Source organism: Triticum aestivum, chromosome 4A (assembly GCF_018294505.1).
Source record: "Triticum aestivum cultivar Chinese Spring chromosome 4A, IWGSC CS RefSeq v2.1, whole genome shotgun sequence".
Lineage (NCBI taxonomy): Eukaryota > Viridiplantae > Streptophyta > Magnoliopsida > Poales > Poaceae > Triticum > Triticum aestivum.
This window is the reverse complement of record NC_057803.1, coordinates 544,999,116-545,011,811: the sequence shown is the minus strand read 5'-3', so window position 1 is coordinate 545,011,811 and position 12,696 is coordinate 544,999,116. Positions and strand designations below refer to the sequence as shown.

At 48.3% G+C, this 12,696-nt stretch overlaps 1 protein-coding gene across 1 annotated transcript; it reads right to left on the bottom strand.

Moving 5' to 3' along the window:
• Window positions 1-9,274: 9,274 nt before the first annotated feature.
• Window positions 9,275-12,233, bottom strand: LOC123086848 (metal transporter Nramp6). The gene is made up of 4 exons (XM_044508667.1): window positions 11,580-12,233; window positions 10,772-10,908; window positions 10,020-10,672; window positions 9,275-9,887 (listed from the first exon to the last, which is right to left on the bottom strand). The coding sequence occupies exons 1-4, from the start codon at window positions 12,164-12,166 to the stop codon at window positions 9,669-9,671; spliced, it is 1,596 nt and encodes a 531-aa protein (XP_044364602.1). The 5' UTR covers window positions 12,167-12,233; the 3' UTR covers window positions 9,275-9,668.
• Window positions 12,234-12,696: the final 463 nt, after the last annotated feature.

Sequence of the window (12,696 nt, the reverse complement as noted above, 5' to 3'; positions counted from 1 at the left end):
CAAGCTCTACTTTTGCTACCTTGTGAATGTGGGCAGATTGTCAACTTGTTTGCAATTTTGCCGGTGATGTTGTAGTTGATCCGTGCATGCTATGCTATTGTTCTTGCCATGTCTAGCTTGCATTTTGTGCCTTCTTTATGGATGTATGCTTGTCTTGCGATGACTTGCACCGTAGTGAGTGCATCGAACTCGTAAACATGCCTACTTCAGTTATATTTCAGCATGTGCCAGTTTTCACTAAGTCCGAAAACTGATTATGTTTTGCTATGTTCACATGCTTGCACTTGTATTTTCTGATCCCTTTTGGCTCAAGGTCACTAAGGGACTTTTGTTAAGCTCTTTGAGTAGCTCCATGCCATGCTTTACTTTGTCATGTTCAGGTCCTATAGCATGTAATTTTGTGGCTCCGAAGAGTGCTACCTGATCTGAAATTCCAGACAAGTGTTAATTTCACTAAGTCTGAGATCTGTTTGCCATATGCATTCTTGCCATGCTTGTTTGAACCTGTTAATGGATGAATTGGCCGTAGCTCAGTGCTAGACTTTTGTTAAGCATCTTGAATGCATCCCTGCCATGTATTTTGTTGTCTTGTTTGGGTGCTATAGCATGTTTATCTCATTGCATTTAGATGGCTACTTGCTGTAAATCGCAGACCGGTGTCATATTTGAATCGCTTGCCATTTCCAAACCGTAACTCCGATTCCGGCGTTTTTTATATCGTTTTCAAGCGATTTCATCTCATATTTCCAGTGGCACACTTGGATTCCCAAGTTGAGGCCAGATTCATGCATTCGTTGTCACATCTTGCATATGCATCCCGCATCGCATCCCGCATAGCATATCATCTTTGCATCATTTTGTTTGTTCCTTGCACGTGGTTGATTGTGCCCTTGTTGCTTGTTTGTCTTGTTTGGGTAGAGCCGGGAGACGAGTTCGCTAACGAGGAGCCCGTTGAGTTTGCTTTCGAGGATCCAGTCAACTCTAACAACTGTGCAGGCAAGATGATCATACCCTCAAAATCACTATTATCTTTGCTATGCTAGTTTGCACGCTCTTTTGCTATGCCAATGCTACGATGCCTACCATTTGCTTTCAAGCCTCCCAAATTGCCATGTCAAACCGCTAACCCACCATGTCCTAGCAAACCGTTGATTGGCTATGTTACCGCTTTGCTCAGCCCCTCTTATAGCGTTGCTAGTTGCAGGTGAAGATTGGAGGCGGTTCCTTGTTGGAACATTTACTTACTTGTTGGGATATCAGTATATTATCTTGTTATCTTAAATGCATCTATATACTTGGTGAAGGGTGGAAGGCTCGGCCTCTCGCCTAGTGTTTTGTTCCACTCTTGCGCCCTAGTTCCCGTCATATCGGTGTTATGTTCCCGGATTTTGCGTTCCTTACGCGGTTGGGTTATAATGGGAACACCTTGATAGTTCGCCTTGATTAAAGCTTTTCCGGCAATGCCCAACCTTGGTTTTACCATTCGCCACCTAGCCTCTTTTTCCCTTGGGTTACCGGAGCCCAAGGGTCATCTTATTTTAACCCCCCCCCCCCCGGGGCCAGTGCTCCTCTGGGTGTTGGTCCGAACTGAGCTGCCTGCGGGGCCACCTTGGGGATACTTGAGGGTTGGTTTTACTCATAGCTAGTCTCATCTGAGTGTGGCCTAAGAACGAGATATGTGCAGCTCCTATCGGGATTTGTCGGCACATTCGGGCGGTGTTGCTGGTCTTGTTTTAACCTGTCGAAGTGTCTTGAAGAACCGAGATACCAAGTCTGATCGGAACATCTTGGGAGGAGGTCTATTCCTTCGTTGACCGTGAGAGCTTGTCATGGGCTAAGTTGGGACTCCCCTGCAGGGTTTTGAACTTTCGAAAGTCGTGCCCGCGGTTACGGGAAGATGGGAATTTGTTAATGTCCGGTTGTAGATAACTTGAACCCTAACTTAATTAAAATGAATCAACTGAGTGTGTTACCGTGATGGCCTCTTCTCGATGGAGTCCGGGAAGCGGACACGGTGTTGGTGTTATGCTTGCGCAGGTTGTTCTCTAGTTTCTCGCTCGCGCTTTGCCTCCTCTTCTCGCTCTCTTTTGCGAATAAGTTAGCCACCATATTTGCTAGTCGCTTGCTGCAGCTCCATATATATTTACCTTGCCTTACCTGTAAGCTTAAATAGTCTTGATCGCAAGGGTGCGAGATTGCTGAGTCCCTGTGGCTCACAAATTACTATTACACCAGATGCAGGGCCTGATGATTCCGCTCCAGCAGACGCGTTTGAGCTCAAGTGGGAGTTCGACGAGGACTCTCAATGTTACTATGTTTTCTTTCCTGATGATCAGTAGTGGTGCCCAGTTGGGGTTGATCGGGATCGTGTCGCATGTTGGGTTATCTTTTATTTTGGCACCGTAGTCGGGCCATGAGTGGTTGGATGATGTAATGTTATTTATGTACTTGATTGACGTGGCGAGTGTAAGCCAACTATGGTATCTCCCCTTTCATTATCATATTACATGGGATGTTGTGAAGATTGCCTAACTTGCGACATATGCCTTCAATGCGATTATGCCTCTAAGTCGTGCCTCGACGCGTGGGAGATATAGTCGCATCGAGGGTGTTACATAACCATAGCATGAAACATGTGGATCCAAATCAGCCCCTTACGAAGCAACGCATAAACTAGGGTTTAAGCTTCTGTCACTCTAGCAACCCATCATCTACTTATTACTTCCCAATGCCTTCCTATAAGCCCAAATAATGGTGAAGTGTTATGTAGTCGACGTTCACATAATACCACTAGAGGCTAGACAACATACATCTTATCAAAATATTAAACGAATACCAAATTCACATGACTACTAATAGCAAGACTTCTCCCTTGTCCTCAGGAACAAACGTAATTACTCACAAAGCATATTCATGTTCATAATCAGAGGGGTAATAATATGCATATAGGATCTGAACATATGATCTTCCACCAATTAAACCAACTAGCATCAACTACAAGGAGTAATCAACACTACTAGCAACCTACTAGCACCAATCCCGGACTTTGAGACAAGAATTGGATACAAGAGATGAACTAGGGTTTGGAGATGAGATGGTGCTGGTGAAGATGTTGATGGAGATTGCCCTCTCCCGATGAGAGGAGCGTTGGTGATGACGATGGTGATGATTTCCCCCTCCTAGAGGGAAGTATCCCGGCAGAACAGCTCTGCCGGAGCTCTAGATTGGATCCGCCAAGGTTCCGCCTCGTGGCAGCGAAGTCTCGTCCCGAAAAGTTTCTTCTTATTTTTTTCTCATCGAAAGACTTCATATAGGAGAAGATGGGCGTCGGAGAGCCACCAGGGGGCCCACGAGGTAGGGGGCGTACCCTAGGGGGGGGGCGCCCCCCACCCTCGTGAGCAGGGTGTGGGCCCCCTAGCCTTCATCTTTGGCGAGGATTTTTCTTTATTTGTTTTAAGATGTTCTGTGGAGTTTTAGGACTTTTGGAGTTGCGAAGAATAGGTCTCTAATATTTGCTCCTTTTCCAGCCCAGAATTCCAGCTGCCGGCATTCTCCCTCCTTATGTAAACCTTGTAAAATAAGAGAGAATAGCCATAAGTATTGTGACATAAAGTGAAATAACAGTCCATAATGCGATAAATATCGATATAAAAGCATGAAGCAAAATGGGCGTATCAATCCTCTGGCTCCTGGACTCCATCATATGATCAAAGTAACCAGGAAAATGGAAAAAAGTAGTAGAAAAGCAACCGTGAGTACTCATCCAAAGTACTCGCAAGCAAGGAGCTACACTACATATGCATTGATATCAAATGAAAGGGGTAGTATATATGGACTGAACTACAGAATGCCAGAATAAGAGGGGGATAGCTAGTCCTATCGAAGGCTACGCTTCTGGCAGCCTCCATCTTGAAGCATATAGAAGAGAGTAGATGGTAAGTTCACCAAGTAGCATCGTATAGCATAAACCTACCCGGCGATCCTCCCCTCGTCGCCCCGTGAGAGAGTGATCACCGGGTTGTATCTGGCAATTGGAAGGGTGTATTTTATTAAGTATCCGATTCTAGTTGACATAAGGTCAAGGTACAACTCCGGGTCGTCCTTTTACTGAGGGACATGGCTATTCGAATAGATAAACTTCCCTGCAGGGTTGCACCATATTTCCCAACACACTCGATCCCCTTTGGCCGGACACACTTTCCTGGGTCATGCCCGGCCTCGGAAGATCAACACGCCACAGCCCCACCTAGGTACAACAGAGAGGTCAGCACGCCGGTCTAAATCCTATCGCACAGGGGTCTGGGCCCATCGCCCATTGCACACCCGCACGTTGCGTACGCGGCCGGTGAGTAGACCTAGCAACCTCCATTACAAAGGAAGTTGCATTACGCGGTCCAACCCTACGCGCGCCGCTCAGTCGCTGACATCACGAAGGCTTCAGCTGATACCACGACGTCGAGTGCCCATAACTGTTCCCGCGTAGTTGGTTAGTGCGTATAGGCCAGTGGCCAGACTCAGATCAAATACCCAGATCTCGTTAAGCGTGTTATTTTGAAGTAAACGCGAACGCCGACCAGGGCCAGCCCACCTCTCTCCTAGGTAGTCTCAACCCGCCCTGTCGCTCCGCCACAAAGTAACAGTCGGGGGCCGTCGGGAACCCAGGCCCACCACTACCTGGATGGAACCACCTGCCCCTTCAGCCCCCACATCGGAATCACTTGCGGGTGCTCTATGAGCCGACCCGACTTTAGTCACCACATGTATTATATATTATGTATATAAGTATAAACCCGTGATCACCTCCCGAGTGATCACGACCCGATAGTATAGCATGACAGGCAGACAAGAATGTAGGGCCACTGATGGAATACTAGCATCATATAGTAAGCATTTAGGATTGCGGGTAAAGGTAACAACAGTAGTAGCAAGGACAGGCTATGCAACAGAATAGGATTAACAAAAAGCAGTAACATGCTACACTACTCTAATGCAAGCAGTAGAGAGAAGAATATGCGATATCTGGTGATCAAGGGATGGGGGGGGCTTGCCTGGAAGCTCTGCTGAAAAGTACTGATCGTCAAGGCGTAGTCGTACTCGGCGGCATCGTCCGTCTCGAGGTCTACCGGGGAGAAGAGGGGGACGAAACAATAAATACAGAGCAAACAGATGCATGACAAGCAATAAGCAGCGCTAGGGGTGTTCTAACGCAAGGTTACACGATATAGGTGAAGGGGGGATTCACCGGGAATGTTTTCCCAGTTCCGGACCTGTGTCAAACAGATGACCGGAGGGGAAATGTTCCATGTTCAGATAGTTAGAGGCATCTACGAGGTAAATGGACTGCGTATTCGGATTCTTCTCGTCGTTCTAAGCAATTTTCATGTATGAAACTTTTTCATCCGAATTACGGATTAATTTCTATGATTTTTTAAAGATTTAAACAATTTCCTGAAAATCCCTGAAATTCTGCCAAGTCTGAGAATTCGCCGGCTTTAAACATTATTTGGCTGTTTTCGAAACGCTACAACTATTGTTCTGTACATCCTATGATTTTCTGCCTTATATAAATTTTGAGCATTTTTCTGTGATCTACTAGATAGTAGCATTTTCATCTCTGTTAGAGTTCATTTGCTTGATCATCAACAGCTCTAAAGTAGCTATGAAATTAAAGCTGTTTTCGGTTTTCTATTAACAGAACATTGAACTTTGTGATTTTCGTAGGAATTAATCTATACATCAAAAGGATTTGGTCCAGTGGGATAAAATAGAGCTTGTCATGTATACTTTCTACTCATATTATTTTTACTCCTGTTAGTAGTTGTTTAGGCGCTGTTTAGGGACTGCCTTGAGGGTTAGTCATTGTAGATTTAGAAAAGCTAGCAACATCTACAGTAGCAAGCAGCGGTACAGTAGAGCAGGAGCAAGCGGGCAAGGGCGCTGCAGCAAGGGAGCCAAGGCCGTGCGTGAGGCGGACGGGCGCGTCCCGGGTGCTCCGGCGGGCGCGCGCAGGAAGCACCGGCGACACCGGCAACCAGCAGAGCAGCTGCTTGCGGCATCGGCAACAGCAACAGGCAGGGCAAGTAGCAGCGGCAGTGGCATCAGGTAGCAGGAGCGGCATCTAGCAGCGGCAACGCAAAGCATTAGCACTAGCGGCGGCAGCAGCAAGGATAGAGAGCAGTGGCAGGATCCACGCACGTACGTGTACGCGTACGCGGGATCCCGGACGAGCTCAGGGACGACAGCTACGGCAACGGATCGATAGGGCAAGCAGGGGGGAACAGGGGAGGAGCTCACAGTGCATCCTTGGAGTGCTCAGGGAGGGTCGGGGTGGACCGGAGCCACCGCAACGACGGCGAGAGTGGTGACGGCCGGACGAAGGGGACGAAGACGACGTCAGCTCGAGGGCGTCCCGGCTTGAGCTAGTCCCTGGGACGGACGAAGCCGGCCGCGGGGGACCTCCTGGACGTGCTCCCGCACGCCGGAGACGGCGGTGGCCGCGATGATGACGGCGAGGGGCGTCGGGCGCGAGAGTGGCAGAGGGAGAGGGGGCGCGAGGGGATAGAGGTTAGGGTTCCAGGGGGAAGAAGGGGGCGCCGGGGTCAGCTAAATAGGCGGGAGGGAGGGTGCCGATGGTCGCAACCGCGGCCATGGCGCCGTGGATGGCCGCCACGGCGCCGTCTTTTTTTTTTTTTTTTTGAGACAAGCCACGGCGCCGTCTGCTTCTGTAGCGGCAGGAAGGGGAAAACAGGGGGTGTTGGGCTAGGCTATGCAGGCCTGCTAGGTAGATGGGCCGGGTTGCCCATGGGAGGGAGCTTCATTTTATTTCTGTTTTTATTTTGTGTTTTGTTTTATTTTCTTTTCTTTTTACATGCTTATTTAATTTCCACAATAGTTTAGTTTATTTAAAATACCAAAGTAGTTTCTAAATTATTATTACTATTTATACCTCTGCCACAAAAAGTGCTAGTCCCAAATAAATTTGTTTGAAATTTTATATATTAGAAAAGGCATTTAACTAATTGTTTTAGATACTGTTTTCATTACTTTTGAGCACTTAAACATTCTATAAAAACTTGGTTTCTTCACCAACAATACTTACGAATTAATTTTCATAGTCTACACATTTTAGTTTTTACATTTGAAAACTTTTATTTTTGACTTTGTTTTGGATTTGAATTTGAACCGGTTTTGAACCAACGTGAGTTTAAGAACAGTAATCGTGGTGATATGGCACCATTAGAAGGGGATTATTGTAACTTAATTATCCGGGCGTCACAGAAAACACCTGCATGGAGTTACTGAAATTGTGCCCCTGCAACCACCAAGTTAGTTGAGGAATAACTTCTGTACACTGCACTAACTGTCCATTAGCCACTTTAACTTGGAGAGGTACTTGTATTTTTTCTATAGCAACTGATATTCTGCTCAATAGAGCCTGATCCACAAATGTGCGAGTGATGTTCGAGTCAATTAGAATAAGCACCACCTGATTTCCAACCAAGGCCATCAACTGAATTGTTTTGGGATGATGAGCACCAGATAGGGCAGTAGCTGAGATAGCTGCACATTCTTCCGTATCACCAGTTACCAAGGCATCTAGAACTGCATTTGAAATGATCTCATGGGGATCTACCATCTCAGCAACTTTGAGCTGACTAGTTTGTGCAGCAGGTTGATTGCACATGTGCCCAGGTAGAAACTTCTCTCCACATTTATAACAAAGACCATTTGCTCGTCTGTATACCTTGAGTTGCTTGGCTTTCCACAAGTCACCTGTTGCCAACTGAGATTTTGAATCAGTTTTTGTGTATGAGTTGTGGAAGTAATTTGTCTTTGGGGTTTTGCTCTGTAACATCAATCCTTCCTGAAATGAAGCATACAGAGCGGCCACCTGAACTGTTGTGGGAATTTGGATCTCCACTCTAGCTCGAAGCTCTTCCTTAAGACCCATCACAAACCTTGTGACTAGAAACATATCACTGATTGCTGGCTCATACAACCTGACAGTGTACACAAGTTGCAGAAACTGTTGTTTATACCAATGTTGGGGATATCGCTTATCGAGAACTTATCGGTCGACCCATGATAAGGAGTAAATCGGCCAGTTTATCGGCATATCGGCTGGTTTATCATCATATCGGTTGATTTATCGGCCGATATATCTTATCGGTCAGACACTGGTAAGCGATAAATCGGCCGATTTATCGGAATATCGGAAGATATCTTAAACAGTCGTTTATACTCCTCCATAGTGCATGTTTGTTTCAACAGCATCAGGTCTTTCATCTTCTGTCTGTATACGTCCACATCGGACTCCTGCAGTACCGCAACACAAAACTGCTCCCACGTATGGAATACCCCTAACTGTTTGAACCCTTGATATGAGTGAGCAGCATTGTCGGACAGATACAAAGAGGCGGAGGTCACCTTGAAATTGTCAGGTATGTGGTAGAGCTGGAAGAAGGCTTCACATCTGCCTAACCAAATCCGCACATCCGAGCCATCGAACCGTAGAAAATCCATCTTAGGCATCCACTGTCGCCTTTCCCCACTCTCCTCAACTGCAAGTGGCACTAGCGGCTGCACAATGGGCAACGGGATAGGTACCTGAACTGGACAAGGCGGCGACCGCATGAAACATGGTCCTGCCCCTAGAATCCATCTGAAACCTCAGATGCAGTCGAGGAAGAGCTCTCTCCCGAGCCCGTGGACTTGCCTCCTTGAGTCACATGGAGTTACCCTTGTTGTACCTGCTCCAGAGTGTCGCATGAGAGATCCACCTTGACTTGTACTTTATCCAGGCGCGTCGCTTGCTCCATGAGCTTCGCATCCAGAGCAGCGAGCTTCTCGCAGATGTCGTCCACAGCTGCCTACTTGCTCTGATTCGCCCGTAACTCGGTGAATTCCTTGAGCATCCGCTCTTGGAACGCCTCCACCTCATCGGCGAGAAACCGCGTCAGCGGATTCGGTTTGAATGTCGCCGTGGCTGCATCATTCCCCAACTCAACCCACCTCGGGTCTGGATTTACACAGATCAAGCCCTAGAGCGATCTGTAACCTTCGCCGCGGATTTGCTGGGTACGAAATTGGGGAGAATTTTTTTTGGTGGCTGCGCGAGCGGAAGGAGAGGCTCTGATACTAGATTGTCACAACCTAGGGTCGGCCAAGGTTCGTCGCCGACAAGGTAGCGGGATGAGAGGTAGCAGATTTGAATTTGGTAGAGAGGGAGAGACAACAACTAGGAGAAGATAGTGAGAGGAGGAAGGAGGAGCCTGTGGCTCATAATGATCTATTTCATCGTTGATGCCTATCCACAGCGATCCGACTCGCTTATATAAACGGGTCCGACTCACACTTACAAGGCCCACGGCCCAACACCATTACACGGCTTACAGCCCACTCGACACCCCTCGAATTCAAACACTCTCGCGTCTCCTTGCCGCTTTCTCCTCCCCTGCTTTACGCCTTTCCTCCCTGGCTACGCCTGCTGCCAGCGCTGCAGTCCTTACAAATCTACAATGTGATACCCCAAATCTCGATCGGATCTGACTCTTGTATACTGACTATACATACTTGCAACGAGCACCAGGAATCCTCTATGCTATGCTATTAAGCTATGGACCTATGGTAGAACAAAACTGGCTATACTATACACACCCTGTTCTTTGTCATTTGAAGCTAGCATCCTTGTTGTTTACTGGTGTAAATACATGGTTAGGCAGGTCCGTGCACCGGAGGATGAGATAGAGTAGGAACGCGGCATAAGCAACCACAGCCACGCAGAGAAACGAGCCCGACACCGCGCCCCTAATTTCCGACGAGAAGAAATCCAACAAGAGATAGCCGTTGATCAGGATCGGCAACGACGCAACCGTCCAGGTCACAATCTGCACCAACATGCATGCCAAGGTCAGTTCATAATCATATGTGCGACTGATAATGATTTGGCTAAACTGAAAACAGCTAAGTACAACACTACTAGGACTTGTTGGATTTCAGCATCAGCGGCCATTACTCACCTGTGTTGTTAGACCTATCTTGAACACCCCCATGACCTGCTCCTTGGACACCAACGTTATCAGCGGTATGAGCGAGAAAGGGATCTGAACTGACTGGAGGACGTTGAGCCACTCGTTCAGAACATCCAGCGCTGATTCAGACGCGTTGAAGTACAGCGCGACAACGATCGTCGGCACGATCGCAAAGCTTCGGGTGATCATCGCCCTCATCCATTTCTTCAGCCGCCAGTTGAGGAACCCATCCATTATGAACTGTCCGGCATAGGTTCCGGTAATGGTGCTGCTTGTGCCGGCGGCCAACAGGCCGACCCCCCAAATGGAGAGGATGGGGAAGTAATCTCCCCCAAACTTTTCTTGGAGATACTGTCCGGCGTTTTCGAGCCCGATCGTGCGCGCTTCTTCGGTGCCGTAAAACCCTTTGGCGAAAACCGTCGTGACAAATAGGTTTATCATGAAGGGCACCACCAGCGCCATGGTTGATTCGATGCTGTAGTACCTCAGCGCTTCCCGGACTTGGTATTCCTTGTTCTGGTCTACTTTTCTTGATTGGACGAGAGCAGAATGGAGGAACACATTGTGGGGGGTGATGACACATCCCACGATCCCTACTGCTTGCCTTAGTGTTCTTGAGCTCAGCTTAGGAACCAGAAGACCTATTTTGCATAGAGATTATTTTTGCGTCAGATGAAGCAGAATAATGTGGATCAAATTTAATTTGTTAAAGAAGAAGAAGAAGAAGAAAAGATACTTACCAACAATTAGGTCTTTCCCACTGGGTTTGGTTTCTATGAACATCCATGCGAAGGACCAGGCCATTATTGCAATCAGAACTGCAAATAGAGCCTCCAATTTTCTCACTCCGTAGTTCTCGATGGAAAGAAAAATAAAGCTGATGAAAAAAAGTATATTAAGGTAAGTCGAGTGGAACCTTGTGTTCACCCAAATAATAACTACAACAAAATAAATGCTCACCATGTAAGCAAGCAATTTGGAAATGTTGGTGCAGTAGCTCTGGTGATGTATAATGTAAAATAACACAAACTTCATTTCTGTCGTTACTCCTATGCTAGTTTTCGTGCATAGTGCATACAGTAGAAATCAAAATGATCAAGTAATTTTCACATTTCTGATATCTCCATAGGGAAATGTTCACTCCTGGTCGCCTACAAAGTTCAACAAAAATATTCTGCAGCATGTCATATATCGATGTGATAAATGTTGTTCCATCTCTACAAATGTGTACTGACTAAAAGTTTTGAATGATGCACCGGTCAAGTCGACCAAAAGGATACCACAAACTGGAACTAACTTGATCAAATTTCAGTTTTTGCAACTGAATCTACAAACTGAAACTAATTCGTTCAAATTTCAAGTTTTGCTGCGACTCGCTGCTGAACAGTTTTTTGCAACACATGGACGGTTTCATCCTAAAGATTTGGGGTGAGCCACAGATTTCTGGGAGCTGACAAGAAATCTCCAGTCCAGAATAACTCAAACATTTTGGCAACTGGCATCGAGCAGTACATCTCAACAGCACAAGAAGAGGCGATCAAAACTCACCAGTCCAATGCGGTGATGACAACGCCGGCCCAAATGGGCAGGAATCCGCGGCTGAGGATCTTGATGGCAATGGCGCTCCCGATGACCTCCTGGATGTCGGCGCTGACCATGGAGACCTCGGCCATGAGCCAGAGCGCGCGGCGCACCCAGTCCGGGTACTCGTCGCGGCAGAGCTCGGCGAGGTTCTTCCCGGTGGCCACCCCGAGGCGCGCGGCGAGCAGCTGGACGAGCAGCCCCATGGCCGTGGCCCAGAGAAGCAGCCAGAGCAGCGTGTCGCCGGCGGTGGCGCCGGCCTGGAGGTCGCCCTCGAGGTTGCCCGGGTCGAGGAAGGCGATGCTCATCAGGAACCCGGGCCCCGTGAAGAGCCAGAGCTTGCGCCACGAGAAGGGCGGCGCGCGGCCGGTGGCGGAGAAGAGGTCCTCCTCGTCGGCGTCGGGGTCGGCGGCGATGGACACGACGATCTTCTCGGCCGGCTCGAAGGCGCACTGCTCGGGGTCCTCGTCGGAGGAGGAGGAGGACGCGCGGAGCAGCGCGTGCGCCTCGACGTCGGGGCCGGTGCCCGCGGCTGGGTCCCCGTCGGCGGCCATGGGACGACGGGCGGTGAAGCTGCGTTGCGCGAAACCGAGCGCCGGCCGGCCTTCTTTGCCGGATGTTTTCGCGGGCTCCTGTGGCTTGGGAATGCCCGTGGTTAAACCATATGATCCTCGTTGCACAAAACTAAATATACACCCCAGAAATCCACGAGGCCGAAACATTTTGGCTGGTGTGCCCTCGCATGCCTGCATGCCTGCATGCGGCGTGCGTGAACCGTACAGGCGAAAAAGGTCGTGTGCACGGCTTCGCTCTTTGACCTGGGTGTTCGATGCACGCGGCTGCTCTAGCAAGCGCGTGTGGAATGAGCAATCACAATTTAAGTGCTTTACGTGCAGTCCTATCAAGGGGGCTAGGATTGGATGTTAAAGCATCTACGGCCGCAGAGGACAAATATGACCTCTTAAACGCCTCCTGACGTGTCCGGACACGTCCGCGGGCAATAACAAGGCACTACTCAAATAGCCTCGTCCACGTCCGTGTATCTCATATTCGATCCCCTATATTCATACTAAATCATGCAGCG